At 50.6% G+C, this 16416-nt stretch overlaps 1 protein-coding gene across 2 annotated transcripts in view; it reads left to right on the top strand.

Annotated features, from left to right (window-relative positions):
- The first annotated feature begins 14446 nt into the window (after positions 1-14446).
- Positions 14447-16416, top strand: part of JAM3 (junctional adhesion molecule 3) — a 60670-nt gene continuing 58700 nt past the window's right edge. For both annotated transcript variants that reach the window (XM_007104062.4, XM_007104061.2), the window contains exon 1: positions 14447-14513. In XM_007104062.4, the coding sequence (XP_007104124.1) occupies positions 14465-14513 (49 nt within the window). In that variant the 5' untranslated portion in view covers positions 14447-14464. The remainder of the gene's footprint in view (positions 14514-16416) is intronic.

The raw sequence follows: 16416 nt of genomic DNA, 5'->3' as shown, positions 1-16416 counted from the left end.
GAGACTTACTGGGAGAAATGACACCTAAGCTGAGATATGAAAGAGAAGGACATTCCCCTTTATTCACTAAGGGGTCTGCTCAGCACGCAGCGTGGCCAGAGCAGTGCCTGGCAGGCTCCGCAAAGACGAGCTAGGATGGTATCCACTGGTGGAGCTGGCCACCTGGTGAGGGTGTAAGATAGAGGCCCAGACGACCGGGATGTACTGTGAAGCATCACCCAAGAGACGGGTCCATGAGTCCCCGGGGGGGGGCCAGGAGAGGACGAGGGGATGGATAGGCATTTGGGAAGCTCAGGAGAAGCTCCAGGGAAGGAGTGGAATTTGGGTTCACTATGGGGATGGACGGAATTTAGAGGCACAGATGAAGGGGGGGTGGGCACCCGGTGGGCACCCCAAGCAAACGGAATGACACCAGCAGACTCTAAGAGCCAGCGATGTCTGTTTGGGAGGAGGAGAACAGGCCGGTGTGACTGCGGCACGAAAGAGGACGTGATGGTGGCTGCGGCTTGAACACAGACCGAGGCCTTACGACGGGTGGTTCTGAAATTTAAGGCGAGGCCCAGAGAGGCTAAGCGGTTTTCTCAAGGTCACAGAGTTAGCAGAGAAGCAGAGTTCACCGCCAGCGCTCCTTACGCTGGCCCTAGGCCACGGATTGCCCTCCCGGGCTTGGGGCCCCTCCCTGTGGCCCATTCCCCTCTCCCCGCCCAGAGGGGTCTCGCCCTCACAGCTGGTAGACCCCAAGCTGCCAGTGCAGGCTGCCCGGCTCCCAACCCTGCATTTTTAGATGAATACGGAAATGCTCTTAAAGAGGGTGGAAAAGTCATCTCTCAGCCTGGGTTAGGGGCTTGCCCCGGCCCAGCCCAGACTGAAATACCTGGAATTTCCCTAGCTGGCCCCTCTCCTCCTCCTCACCCCACCCAAGTCGCTGACCTGTGGGTTTCAGGGCTATAGCCCTTTCTGGTTCTGTGCCCCGTCCACGTCAGTCCACAGCAGTCCCTCTGACCAGTGGCCACAGAACAAACAGCTGGGGTTGGAAGCCAGCACGGCCTGCGTTAGGGCTGGGTCGGCGGGGAAGGAGCCGTGGTGGCAGGAGCGGCCGCCAGGTGGCGCCATGAGCCTGGCGCCCGGCCAGCCCGCTGGGGGCCGACACCTGCTGTCTGGGCGGACGGGCCACGGTGGGCTCTGCAGCGGGATCGGAGCGCGGGGGAGGCCCAGACCGGCGCTGCTCTCTGCCCCCTCCTCTCCTTTGTCAGCCTGTCAGCCGTTGGGGACCACGCGGTTGGATCCTGCTCAGGTGGGAGGGCCAGCGTGGGCGGGGGGGCAGCTGGAGGAGGGGTGTGTGTGTGTGTGTGTGTGTGTCCTTGGAGGTGTTTTTTTTTGGCTGCGTTGGGTCTTCGTTGCTGTGTGCGGGCTTTCTCTAGTTGCGGCGAGCGGGGGCTACTCTTCGTTGCGGTGCGCGGGCTTCTCATTGCGTTGGCTTCTCTTGTTGTGGGGCACTGGCTCTAGGCGCGCAGGCTTCAGTAGTTGTGGCTCACAGGCTCTAGAGCACAGGCTCAGTAGCTGTGGCGCACGGGCTTAGGTGCTCCGCGGCATGTGGGATCTTCCCGGACCGGGGCTCGAGCCCGTGTCCCCTACATTGGCGGGCGGATTCTTACCACTGCGCCACCAGGGAAGCCCCTGTCCTTGGAGTTTGAGAGTGGGGGTGGGACAAGGTCAAAGATGCTTTTTTCTTAGCCTAACAAGCTTCTTGGAAACAAAGCCAGTTATTGGAGGGAAGCCAAACCCTGGATGTTTGCTGCTGCCCCAGAATCGGACATTTTAAGGGGTTTATCTGTGAGATAACCATAAAAGGTAGTCAACTTCCGTTTGGATGCTTCTAAGAAGCTTCCTCTCTGTTTTTCATCCAAAACCCAACCTTCCCAAAGTCCACACAATCAAACACTTTTCCCACCTCAGTTCATTTCTGTGGTTAAATATGCATTTCTACAAATGTCATTTTCCACACACACACACACACACACACACGCGCGCGCGCACACACACCAACAGCTTTCTGCAACACACAGCTCAGACACGCATCTGCGCACACGGGTTCCTCCCCACGCCAGCCCACGTCCCCCCTACTCCACCTCCCCACGCTTCTCACACGGGGGCTCCACAGAGTTCGTGCATATTATCTCATAGGCACTGCTCCACGCAGACAGGTAGATGCACACCCCTGTGCACACACATGCGCGCGCACACACACACACACACACACACAGCCACACCCACACCGAGACAGCAGACACAGGGTGATGCAGAGACAATAACAACCCCACGCAGGGTGAGGCCCGATCACCGTTTGACCTTGGGTGGGAAGTTTGTTTCCCTCTCAGCACAGGCTGGCTCTGAGCTCAGCTTGAGGAGGTAGACGTGGAGGTGGAGGAGGAGAAACAGCACAGTCTGTCCTCGGCAATGAGGAGAGGGAGCCCCGGCTTTGGAATCTTCTGTGAGGTCAGGGATGAGGGAGATGCGCCCGGCTCCGCAGGAGCCAGGAAGTGTTGCCTTTGAACTTGGCCTTCGCAGGTCAGCCAAGGGTCAGGGAGTTTGTTGATGCAAGAACAGAAGTTACAAGAGCGTGGGGCTGCGTGTGTTCAAAACAAGGGGGAACCTGCAGGAGAAGGGAAGGACCACACCACGGAGATGGGACCAGCAGCTGGGACGGTGGGGACCAAGGAGCCAGTCGGAGAAAAAAAAAAGCCCAGACGCGGGAGAGGGGATGGAAGCTCAGAGGGGCTGGAGGAGGACCAGCCTGGGACTGGGGAGATGGGAATGCGGGGGCGGGGAGCCCAGGCGGCCGCTTGGCAGCTCAGCTGCTACTTAGGAGCACACGCGCCCCTCAATCCTGATTAACAGGAATTAGCGGCGTGCGGCTAATCCTCGCGCACTCCGTTAGCGCTCCCAGGCCTGCAGAGGGACCTGGCGACCCTCCCCACCCGGACCCGGCCTCCCTGCATCCACGGACGGGGCGTCCAGGCAGAGGGAGAAGGAGGAGGACGTGGTGGCTGGAAAACTTTCTCCACCGACCTGCACAGAACACCCATCCACCGTACGTGTGCCCTTTCCTTTTCCTCCTTCCAAAGTTCGTGTCCCTTGTTTCCCGTGGATCATCACAGCACGGGAGACCACGCGATCCATCCCCGTGAAAGAATTGGGAAAACAAACCCAGAGAACTGGGAGAATTTAACCCAGGACTGCCTGCTCAGTGGACGACTCTGGGCATCCTTGCTCCCCGCCCGGCCCAGCCCGAGAAGGTGGTGGCTGATTTGCTCCTGGAGGAAGGAAAAGAGGAGATGGGGTGGGGGGAGTTGAGGCGGGGGAGGGGGAGGGGGGAGGGGGAGGGGAGGAAAGAAAAGAGCTGGAGAGACTTGAACTTGCGACGGTGGCTGGGTCAGAGCCAGCATGCCCTGAGCCCAGACCCAGTGCTTTGTGACTGAGGACCCCGGCCTCCTTCCGGGTAGTGTGGGAAGCAGACCCAAGGTGATGAGGATTTGTGTGGAAGAGAGTGCCCCCCCCGGGGTGGGGACAGTCAGAGGGTGGGGAGCGGGTCAGGGAGGGGAGAGAAAGGGTGCGTTTCAGGCAAAGCCTCAGCCCCAGCCCATCCTTAGGGGAGCCTGGAGGGAAAGCCGGGGAGCTGGGCCTCATCCTAGCAGAAGAAGTCCCTCCCCACCTGGGACACTGGCTCCCAGGCACTGGGCTCCCTGAGCAGGGTGCAGAGTGCTCCGGGGGCCCCAGGCAGTGCCCCGAAGAGGGGTGGGCCGGCCACCCAAGGGAGGGAAGAGAAGCTGGGGGAGCACAGAGCCGGCACCCTCGCTGCTACTCACAGAAAGCTTGCTGGTGTCAGACCCTCACCATTCCCACAAAAGGTAGCTAACTTAGATTTCTGAAATGTTTCTTCCCTTTAGGAGTTCACAGACCAGAAGAAAGGCAGTTGCATGCTATCTTCACGTGTACATAAATAATGACATACTGTGATAGATGCTATCTCAGAGATGCCCTCCAAGAGGCTTTGGAACATGGAGTAAGCGCTTAATTCTGCCCAGGGTGTGTCGAGAGTGTAAGGTGGGGCTCGATCCCCTGTTCGAAAGCCTTCCGTAATTCCCATCTCCTGTGGGATGTGGTACAAAGCTCAGCCTGGCATCCAAGGACCTTTGCTGGAGACCCCTTCACCTGCTCCACTGATCTGGAAGTTGAGCTCTTCTTTCCTTTTAAGTAGCACCCCCTAAATGTTCCAACTCCATGCTCTAATTTTAAGTCTAATTTAAACATTACCTGTCCTCCCTATGCTCTAAGTGTCTTCCAACCCTAGTTTTTCATGTTATTAGTGTCTAGTAGTTTGGCTTTATTTTTCATAAGTCACAGGATAGGTTAGTATTATTATTATTATATTATTATGTGTTTTTAGAGCCAGTGCTTACTTGCAGATGCCCACCTGCTTACCAAAGTTTTTGCTCATCTTTGCTTCTTTCATCCCATCACTTCCTTCTGGATTGTTTCCTCCTTTTCTTTTTATGCTTTTCTTTTAGAGCATCCTTGAGTATCTCTTTCAACACATAAACAGCTGATCTGCTCTCACATTTTTTACCCTTACTCTTGAGCCCTACTTTACTGGGAGATAGAATCCTGGACTGACTTCTCATTTCCCTCAGCTCTTTGGGGCAGTTATTTCCTTTTGTTCCAGTCTCTACTATTGCTGCTGTTATTCCCTTGTAAATAGCCCATCTTTTCAACGTAACTAATTTGGGGTTGTTTCTTCTAGTTTTGGGTTCTGATACTTCACCCTGTTATGTCTAGGGATGGTCCATGTGGCTGGGTGACTAAACAAAAAGGAGACATTTCTTTATCCTGGGCTATCATGTGGGATACCTCCTCAAACTAAGGATTCATGTCTTTCATCAGTTCTGGAATTTCTGAGCCATTATCTCTTCAGTTACTGCTTTTTCCTTGTTCTTATTTTATTCCTCTACAATTCTTATCCTCTACGGCACATCATAACATCTTTTTCACATTTTCATGTCTTTACTTCTCTGTGCCTCATCCTGAGTAATTTCCTAAGATCTCTCACTTTGCTAATTTTCTTTCAGTCAACTGTCAATTCATCCACTGAGTTCTTTTTTTCCCTCCTAAATGTTTCATTCCTAGAAATGTGAGCAGGACCCCATGGGGGCCTTCCCGGGACAGGCCCTCCCCCATATCCTCTGCTTTGCTCCTCTCTGAAGTACCTAGATAATAGTGTTTGATGAACATTTCCTGAGTTGTTTTGTAGATGTAAAAAAACTCCCTCTCCAACAAATGGAGGATGTTGACTACTTGAGGACCGTGAGCACATAGCCCCAGGCCTCCTGATAATGTTAACCCCTGTGACACCACCCAGCTACCTCACCATCAGCCAATCAGAGAATTGTGCACAAGCTGATCATATACCCTGCGTCACCTCCCCCCGCCCCCCCCCCCCCAAGCTTTTAAAAGTGCTTTGCTAAAACCCTTCAGGGAGCTTGGGGCTTTTTAGGGCATGAGCTGCCTTGTCATCTTGCCTGGCCTTGCAATAAACCTTTCTCTGCTCCAAACTCTTTGACGTTTCAGTTTGTTTGGCCTCGCTGTACGTAATTGGGCACACGAACTTGCATTAACAGAAACTCTCTGTGGCTCTTTCTCTTGTCTTCTTAGTCCTTCCGGTGCCCTTTTATTCCTCCATATGTTTCTAGTCCTCTTATCTCTGTGTACTTTGTAGGGCAACTTATTTTGTTGTCTCTTTTGGAGTATTTCATTATCTCAAGATTTGGGAGGTGAGTCTCCCGCTGGTCATGGTAGCTTGTAAATTATGCTTAGCGTCCTTGTAGGGTTGTTTATTCTGTGGGGCCTTTACAGGAAGAGTTGTGGGTTTGCTTCAACTGGTTGCCCGGAGGTTTCCCCACTCTGAGAACAAGTTTTACATTAATTTTGGGGTTTGGGGATTCCCACACCCTGAGAGATGGTGTAAGTTCACATCCCACACCTGGAAATGTGAGTTGCTCCCAGGAAACTGTTTTCTTTTTCTTACCCAGAGCCTAGGGCAGAAAATGATGGATGGAGATTTTTCCTAGCCAAATTCCCCTGAGGGAGCCGGGATCTCCATCCGAAGTCCTGCTTCACATGGGTCCTAAGGTCTGTCCCCGTTCCCGGTGTGGTGATGAACTGCTCCCATGGTTCTGCACACCCTCCTCCTCCCGTTAGCTTTGCCATGGCTCCAGTTTGCAGACTTATCTGCTGCTTATGGATTTTATTTCAAACTCAATAGGCATTTTAATTTTTCTGTCCTATTTTATTGAGAATCTCCCTGTGTGATGCAACAGAGCAGTGAAGATCCATGTTAGCTCATTCTGTGAGTTACTTGATGCCTAGGGCATGATTATTTTTCCTCCTCTCTCTCCTACCGGACTGTGGGCTCCTTGAAGAAGGAAACCGTGCCCATATTATTTCTGGTTCTTCGCTTGGTACCAGGCACAAACACAATACGCATGGCGTTTGCCGGGTGGATAGTGAAATGATGGAAGGTGATTATCAAAGGTTATACAGCTCTCTCCACATCTCCAGGAAGAAGATTTCCTCAATCATTCCAAACACAAACATATTCTTTTATTCTGAAGAATCTTTTACAGGTGATTCTGTAGCATATGTCATTATTATGACATCTATGTGCATGTGTTTCTCAACATTCTAATGTGGTCATCAAGCAAGCACCGCGTGGCAGGCCCTCAGAAGACGTGACACAAGGCCAGCACTGATCCGTGGTCCTCCAGCTGGAGGCCGTGACTTGGAAAGCATGGCTATCACATGATCGTTTGCCATGATTTCACTTATGGAGAGGACTATGTTTGTTTGGAGGAAAATGTTCACCAGGCCTACTTGGGAGAGCAGCTAAGGCTTCAGGGAACTTGACGGGGAGAGGCTGCTGAGGCCTGAGGCTGGCAAGGGCAGCCTTTTCCTGCTTGAGGCCGGGGCAGAGGGGGAGGGGAGGAGCGGAGGCCAGGAGGGTGAAAGCCACAAGCTTGCCCCATGGTGTCCTCGGGATGGCACGGTGCTCCCGAACCTGTGCACATGTAGCAAACATAGAAACTCAATGATGAGAAATTCATAATCACAGCCTGATATTTAACCAAACTTTCCCAGATATTAATAACTAAAGTAAAAAAGGAAGGCAAAGATATTGACCTTTTAAGTGGCACAATAAATAAATTTAACTGAATGTATGTCCAGAAGTGTGTACCTAACCGAGGCAGGAGACAGACGGGCCCCAGGCTGAGCATCTGGAGGACAGAGACCCCAAGATAAACATAATAGCAGGAGCAGGGAGGAGCTCCTTCCCCTAACCCCAAACCCTGGAGTAGGGGTTGACCCCCCGAGGGACTCCAAGGCAGACAGGCTTCCTGCAGCACAAGAGGACACCCTGGTCTCTCTCTCCGGTGCCTCCAGGAAGTAAACACTCCGTCGTACCGTTTGTGTGAAGAGAAAATTAGCTGTCATTGGAGGGTTGGGATAAAAATACCTCCAGTCTGTAAACACATCGGTTGGGGCGTCCTGGAGGCAGACGACTGGAGCACCACGGGCTGCAGGTACCCGTCTGCCCTGCGTCTTCTCACCGTCACGGGTGCTCCTGGCTTTGCTCCAGGACAACCGGGTCGCACATGTGTCCCCAGCCCCGCAGCATAGATTAGGAAAAGTTTCTCACTTTTCTCCAGGTCAATGGAAATGTTCTTGAGGCCAAGTGGAGAGAAAGAAAGAGCTGGTCTGTTTTATGTCTCAGCAGATGTCCTTCCGGAAGGCGATGGGAAGTGTTGTTTACCAGCATCCCTGACCCCTCTTCCCTGGCGTCTTGGCACTCAGCTGAGCCCTGTTTCTCTGCTTCCTCAGAGAAGGTGCTGAGGCTGACGCCCTGACAGGGAGCTGGGATTCCTAGTTCTTAGGGGTCTCAGGCTGGGAGAAGCAACTCCTATGTCAGGCTTCCTCGTGGCCATGTTACTGTCCACCCCTGGGGGTGGTGCCATGGCCGCCTGCACGCTGGTGAATAAAGAGGTCCTGGCTGATGCTGACCCTGGGCAGAGGGGAGGGGCTCTTTCTTTCACCCACAGCACGTATGATATCTTTACTGAAACACACATGCACACTGACACACTCTAGCACACGACAACGAGCCTCCTTCGGGTGAAACGTGTAAGGCCTGCTCAGTCGCTTCTTACAAAAGTTTCTCTCTAGGAAGCCACTGTAAGCCCAAACTTTAGCATTAATGTGACCTTTTTCGAGTGAACCCCTACAAAGGAGAGGAACGTGCAAATAAATCCAAGTGCAGACTTTGCTTCTTAATCCAGCATAAGCAGCATGTCTGGTTGTTACCCTAGAAAAAACGGGGTTCACCTCTTGGTGGGTGTGGAGCCAAAAGACACAACCAAGCCAAAGAGTGGGAGAAGGAAGGATTTATTACTTGCAGCAAGTGAGGAGAACACAGGGGATCTCTCCCGAAGCAGTGTCTCCCCGAAGAGCAAAACTGGGGAAGTTTCACCCTAAGGGTCACATGCATCTTCATGAAGGGGCTTGAGCAGAGGCAAACTCAGCATAGAATTGGGGCACAGGTCAACAGAGTCCACACTTGAGGGTCCACATCATTGCTCTGTCCTCCTCCTGGGTGGGGTCCTTAGTTCCTGCAGAACTCAGAGACTGGATCACATGTTGTATGTAGCCCTTGAAGAGGAAATGGGACTCTGTTCTACTTCTGAGCTGCTGTTGTTTCTTGACTGCTTTTCCTGTGTTCCCACATTCCCTTACTTCCCTGAAAGCATTGATGACTGAGACCTGTTCAAGGACAAGCACTGTGGCCAAGATTCGATCACAAAATGGCTTAGGCCAAAAATGCCTTCTCTTATGTCTAGAAAGCCATGCCTGGTTCTCTCTCTCTCTGGGGACCCCGCTACCCTATTGTGAAAGGGGATGTCTGCTACTTGCGCACAAAAAACTTGTTGCCTGCCATTTCAGTAAACAAAGAATGCTGCCCACCAACAAGCCATCAGACACTGCAGCCCACCCTGCTGAGAGCCCTGAGAGGAACTCAGGGTGGAGGAAAAAAGGATACGGGCCCTAGATAGTTAAGGTACACATCAAAGGACTGATTTCAATGAGCCCAGACTCTTGCATCCTCCCGTACATAGAAAAGCACTAAAGGCATTAATTTGAGATGTCTGTTTTTTTGTGTGATTAGCAGTCATCTTTTGATGTTTGACTACATGTGGTTTTTTTTCAGCAAAAACGTCTATACATCCTGGCTCTCACCTACCTCTTTGGAGCAGTCCCTCAGAGCTATCTGCGAGGCTGTCTCCCCAGCTGTTGACCTCAGTAAGGTCCCGAATAAAATATAACTTTCAACTTCCAGGTTGTGCGTTTATTTTTTCAGTCCACATACTGTTTCCTTAGGTTATGGAGAGGTGGCCTCCTGTACAAAAAAAAAAAAACGAAGGAAAGACATTGAAGGGAAAGAGAATTTGATAGATGAGACAAATGTGCGAGAACAGAGTTGGAAATATTGCAGGAAGTTGGGACTTGAAGAGAGGGAACCTGGAGCCACAGAACCTTGGATCAACCCGGCGGGGGCGCTTTACTGGGAGGCTCTGGGGGTCAGTGACTTCCCTGTCAGTGGATTTTAGTCTCTCCTGCCGGGAGGCTGACTTCAGGTCATTGCTCTGGTGTAGAATGCACAGCAAAGGAGCAGAAGCACAGTCCTGTTACTTTTTCAGAAGTTAGTCACACTGAAACTGAGCAGGACCCTGTGGGGCTCCAGGGCACAAAAGTCTTTCTGTGTCCCCCATTTCTCGTTTGCAGGAAATAGGCTTCATTCAGCCTCCAAGACCTTCCCAGAGTTCCAAAGGGCAGGTTCAAACAGTTGCTAATCAGGGAAGGGAGGGGCTGCAGAGACAAGGGAGGAATGCTCAAAGGAAACAATAGTGCAGCCTTGGGGCAGGTCCTGGTGCCCCCTCAGGGGATGCACATCTCAATATCTTTGAGCTGTTTTGCAGAGACTGAAACTCCCTTCAGGTGGGAGAAGTTAACTGCCGCCCACGAGCACGTAGACCCCAGACCAGCTGGAACCAGGTTGATGATGTTGACCCCTGATTACCTCACCACCAATTCTTCTGATTGCAGAAGAACATCCTCCAGCTGATCACACCCTCCTGTTTGAACCATTACTATAAAACTCCTCACTACCCCCTCCAGGTCGAGACACACAGTTTTGAGGGCATTAGCCTGCTGTGGCCCCCTTTGCCTGGCAAGGCAATAAAGCTATTCTTTTCTACTTCACCCAAAACTCTGTCTCTGAGATTTAATTCCGTGTTGGGTGTACAGAGGCTGGATTCGGCATCAACACCAAGAGAATAAACACACTTTGATGTAAAACTCCCTCTCTGCTTCTCAGTCCTTCTGACCCATCTGCAGGCTTAAGTTTCTTTTCTTTATCAAGACTTTCCAGGAATGTTATACCATTTTGCCCAATCTGAACCAAAACAGTAGGAAAGGGAAGGGGTCCAGGCAACAAACATGTATTGAGCACCTGGTATGCTCCAAATCTTTACCTCACATGGTCTTCAGAATGACCATTTGAGGTGGGTATTGTTATCCCTATTTTACAGACAAGGAATCCTAAGGCTTAGAGAAGTTAAGCAACTTTCCCAAGTTTACAAAAACCAAGAGTTTGAATCCTTGTCCTTCAGACTCCAGAGCCCATGTTCCCCCGTGTTGCTTCCAGCATCTCTCCAGTCTGTTTGGAGGTGAGTTTGTTTTTGAACCCAAGTTCGTGTGCTTGATGCACAGTGAGGCCAAACAAACCGAAACACTGAAGTTTGGAGCAGAGAAAGGTTTATTGCAGGGCCACGCAAGGAGAATGGGTGGTTCGTGCTCAAGACCCCCATACTCCCAGGTGGGTTTTGGGGAACAGTTTTTAAAGGCCAAATTGGGGGTGAGGGCTTCATGGTGTGTGACTTCCTTCTGTTTGGTTGGTGGGGACAGAACAGGGCAGTGCCCCAGGAATCTTGTGCTCAGCCTGAAATTACCATCCTCCACCTGGCGGGGGCCCTGGTTCCTGCTGAAGAACTCAAAGACATATTGTTATGTAAATCCCTTAAGGAGGAAACAGGACCCCTCTTTATGGAAGCACTGTGGTTTCTCATCTGCTCCTTCCTTGTCTCTGCAGCTCCTCTCTTCTCTAATTAGTAACCATTTGCATCTGCCCTTTGGAATTCAGGGAAGGTCTAGGAGGCTGAAGCCTTTTCCCTGCTGTGGAGAAGAATGTCTGCCCACCCTATCAGTAAACAAAGGATGTTTCGGCCATCAAGCCCTCAGCCACTGCAGCTGCCCCCAACTGTATACCCTGAAGGGACTCAGGAGGGAGAAAAACAGGATACTGGCCCTAGATAGTTAAGGAGCATATCAAAGGAATGATTTCAATAAGTCCAGACTCTTGCATCTTCCTATATGTAGAAAAGCACTTAATTCATTAATTTGAGATGTCTGGTTTTTCTTTAATTAACAGTAACCTCTTGCTGTTCTGACCACCTGGTTTTTGTTGCAAAAATTCCTATATATCCTGGCTCTTCCCTCACCTCTTTGGAGCAGTGCCTCAGAGCTATCGGAGAGGCTGCCAGCCAGGCTCAAGTCCTCAGCAAGTCTGCCAAATGAAACCCAACTGTCAACTTTTGGGTTGTGCATTTTTTTTCAGTCAACACTACAAATAAGAAACGGGGGACACGGAAAGGCTTTTATACCTGGGGGTACCCCACAGGGTCCTGCTTGATTTCAAGTCTCGAAGGAAAATTCCACTCCCCGTTTGCTACTCGATTTGCACTTTGTGTTGGTTTGAAAAGCATTGCAAATGCTTTTGTTCAAGTTTAGCACAAATATATTTAGTTCCCTGAGCTCTTTTAAGACATGTATCTCTCCTTAGTAAGCCACCATTAGAAACAAGCATAGTTAGTTGGATAACGTGGTGATAGAAGCACAGACTCCACAGCCTTGCTCACTGAATACGTCCAGGGCTCTGCTGCCTTTCTGCACAGGGCCAGAGCTCTCCAGAGAACAGTGAAATCATAAGGAGGAGCAGATCACTTGACAGTCAAGTGCCTCCTACCATGTCACTAGTTAGGCTCCATTCCAGGATCCTGTCTCAGCCACTGGTCATGACATGTGTACTCCATCTGTGGAGGAAAATCAATGTTTTACAACAAAGCACCTGCATTCACTCTCATAGAAACCTCTGCTCCATATAGAATATTCATGGAGCCTTTCTCTGTGATCTTGTTCTGAGTTGCAAAAGATTCCCTCGCAGAAAAGACCATTTAACAGACAGAACAATTTCATAATGCAAACACAGGAAATTCAGCAGGAGAAAAGAGGTGCTGATCCTGAAAACTGCTCTTTCCACAATCAGACACCACCTCATATTTCCCGGGTCACCACAATGGCAAACATGCTTGAGCATATAACCAGGAGCTAAAGGGAATGGCAGAGCAAAGAGAGAGTAGAAGGGAAAAAAGTCAGTGAGCCTAAGTAGAATTCTACTGTTTTTAATTTCTCTGTTGTGTTTAGTGATGGGACAGACCATCACCATACAATAATTTTTACTTGTGACTTGGGAACATGGTAAACTAGAGCAGAAAGAAGGTTTAGTAAAGGAAAGACAATAGAAACACAATAGGTGATGGAGTTATTTCAATATTTTTATTCTGTTTTTATGAGATTTGGAGGAATGTAATTAATTCACACTTACAAAAGTGTGAGCAGTTACAAAGACTTATAAAGAAGATCATATAGTGATGGCAGTTGAAGCATATCCTTGTCAACAACTTCAATCTATTTCATATTTCTTGGCATTCATAATTTAGTATAGTAAATTATATATGTGTATACATACTTATTTTAAAAATTAATTAATTAATTAATTAATTTTTGGCTGCATTGGGTCTTCATTGCTGTGCGCAGGCTTTCTCTAGTTGTGTCCAGCGGGGTCTACTCTTCATTGCAGTGCACGGGCTTCTCATTGCAGTGGCTTCTCTTGCTGCAGAGCACAGGCTCTAGAGTGCGGGCTCAGTAGTTGTGGCGCACAGGCTTAGTTGCTCCGCGGCATGTGGGATCTTCCCAGGCCAGGGCTTGAACCCGTTTCCCCTGTACTGGCAGGTGGATTCTTAACCACTGTGCCACCAGGGAAGTCCCTGTATATACATACATATATACACACTGACAAAATTCTACTTTGTAAAAACTAAAAATACTAAAATGCTAAAAAAAAAAACAAAAAAACCTAGGGTGACTGTATGAAAAATGAAGTCCCTAAGTTAAACATTAAAAAATATTAGTCATTGGAAAGAAACTCTGTCATATTTTACTAATAACTATACTGAGAATTCTGTTTTGACTCTGTTGCTTCCTGGAGCATTAGGGATGTACTTTCTACGTTGGATGTAAAAGAAGCTATTTCAAGAATTTCCCACAGTGAGACTTCCCTGGTGGTCCAGGGGTTAAGACTCAGTGCTCCCAATGCAGGGGGCCTGGGTTTGATCCCTGGTCAGGGAACTAGATCCCACATGCCACAACTAAAGATCCCATACGCCACAACAAAGATCCTGTGTGCTGTAACTAAGACCCCACGCAGCCAAATAAATAAATAATAATAAAAGAATTTCCCACAGTATTAAACGTATCAAGATCTCCTGCATCCTTGAGTCCAATTTCCAGTATGTTTAATCTTTCTCTTCATCTTGTGTGCTGGTCCTCAAAAGATTCTGTTCCATTTTTCCTCCCTAACCTTAACATTTCCCAATATTCAGAAATCAGAGCAAAGAATTATCTTGCTTTTCTGCATAACAAACTATTTGGTATACCATCATGCTTTTGATCTAACACAGAAACGAAGGATTATGTTTATTTTAGAAATACATCACTTTTATGTACTGTATAATGCACGTCTTGCTTATGTTTTATACAGATTTCAGCCCTTTTCCCTCTCATCACATTTAGAATCTGGGCCCCAAAAGAGGCGCAGGCAATAATGCTTCCACGGTAACTGGGCTCCCTCCATCCTTATTTGTAAAATAAGAAGTACTTCATTTCTCAAATTTTAATGGAGCGTTCCTTCCCGGATCTGTAGTGACGGATTCATTTTATAGATGTGGAAATTAACCCAGCCCAATCTTGAACGCGCTCCTTCACCTCCTTCCACCAAATTCTTGGAAAGAGACCCCGGTCCAGAGCATCCCTGCCTCCATAGCAACCAGACTCGTCTCGGGCTTCCCGTGCACCATGGCGACGGCGCGCCGCCGTGGTCGCTATGGTGACCGGGGCGGGCGCAGGGCCGCGGGCAGGGCGCCTGCGCCGGGAGCGGGACCTCGGCCCCTCAGCTGCTCTCGACATGGCGCTGAGGCGGCGGCCCGCGCTCGCCCTGCTGCTTCTCCTGCGGGGTGAGTCCGCGGGCCTCCGCCGGGCACGGCCGGAGGGGTCCGGGCGGAGTGGGGTGCGGGCGCGGGGGCCCGGGGGTGGGCGGTGCGGGGGTTCCTGGGTTCAGGGAGGGGAATCCCGGGGATGCGGGGGTCCGGTCCATGTACGGGGTCAGGGATGCGGGGGTCCCGGGGTCCGGGAGGGGCAGGGAGCGGCCCCGAAGGTGCGGGGGGGCCCAGAGGTGCGAGTCCCGGGTCGGGGTAGGGGGTGCGGGCCGGGGAAGAGGTGCGGGCGTCGGGGGTTCCGGAGGTAAGGAGTCCCGGGGGTCTGGGGGTCTGGGTGCAGGGCGTCCCGGGGTGCGGGGTCCGGCCCGGGGCCCGGGGCCCTGCGCTCCATCACTCCTCGAACAAAGCCGACCCGTTCCCGGTCGCCTTTGTCCTGCCGGCGCCCAGCCCTGCAGCCCGCCCTGGAGTGGGGGCCCGCCCGGACGGGGCGTTGGGCTGTCCTTCCTCCCCCCAGCCCCCCACCCCAGCCCCCGGCTGGAGGCCCCGGGCAGCCGGACGGCGAGACCACACGCTGGGGGCCGTGGGCGCGCGCTAGGCGCTCGAGACCGCGGTCCCACGTAGTCCTCAGAGCAGAGTCCAGAGAGAGCACTGAGCCCGAAGTCTGCCCCCGGAAGCAAGGGACACTCAGACCCGGGGTCCCGAGCGCCGCGCCAGCCTCGTCTGGGGCATCAGCAGTTCCCTCCCGTTCTCGGGTCGGTCTGTGGTCTGCTTAGTTGCCATCGTCCTCCCATGATGTTTGCCAGAGTATACACAGCGAAGCCCCAAGTGACTGTTTGGGGGTGGGGTGGGCGTACTAGGAAGACAAAGGCTCCTGTGTTGGAGGTTCATTGGGGGGTGGTCCTCAGGGGTGGCGTGCACAGTGAGGGTCCGGGCAGAAGCCGGGGAGCAGGGCTCTGCGATGAGGGCGAAGTTCAGGGAGTAGATGTTGTCCCTATGCTGTGCTTGAAAGTGGTTTCCATAAACGTGTGGTTGGGAGAGATGAATGATCAAAGGCTAGCCAGGGGACAGGGGTGTCAGGAATGTCCCCTCCCGGCTTTGTTGGTCACACAGACACTGTCCTATTCACAGACTGGAACAACTCCCTATTGTTGAGAAGATCTGTTCACGTGAGAGTTTGCAGTTTTTATTGCAGAAACATTTGGCAGTTTCGTTCAGGAATGAGTTTCAAGTTGGTGGTTTGTTAGTAAAACTAGTGGATGCTAAGGCCTTCACATCCCCTTAACTTCTTATTAAAAAGTTTTTTTTTTAATTAAATTAATTTTTTTTTTTTTTTTTTTTTTTGGCCCCACCGTGTGGCATGCGAGATCTTAGTTCTCCCACTAGGGATGGAACCTTTCCCCCCTGCACTGGGAGCGGGAGTCTTAACCACTGGACCGCCAGGAAAGTCCCCGTTAACTTCTTATTTTGGTATCCCGGAGGGGCTGCTTGTGTGCCTTTCTTAATGTTAAGGACTGGGATTCACCTGTAGAACATAGGAGGAATAATCACAATTTTGCAAAATAGCACTAATGACAAAGAATAGAGGTGGTAGGATGTATTAATACACTTTGAAGGGATGTAGCTATCATTTTTAGTAGGGAGCTCTTTTCTATTATTTGCTTATGCTCTAAATATACAGTAATATCTTGAAAACTGTATTCGGTCACAGGGCATCACAGCTGTGTCTTTTATTTTCATGATTACACTTTTCAATTGCTATTATTTATGCGTGTTCTCATTTAAAAGAAATCTGGTTCCTGATATAATACAAACATTCTTTATTAGCTACCCTTTGCCAGGCTCTGTTATAAAAATTTAACATGTATTCATTTAATATTGATAACTCTAAAAGGTTGTTAGTATCATTTTGCCCATTTTGTGG

The sequence above is a fragment of the Physeter macrocephalus genome, chromosome 16, assembly GCF_002837175.3.
Source record: "Physeter macrocephalus isolate SW-GA chromosome 16, ASM283717v5, whole genome shotgun sequence".
In the NCBI taxonomy this organism is placed as follows: Eukaryota; Metazoa; Chordata; class Mammalia; order Artiodactyla; family Physeteridae; genus Physeter; species Physeter macrocephalus.
The sequence above is the reverse complement of the archived record's forward strand: the minus strand, read 5'-3'. Positions and strand labels throughout refer to the sequence as shown.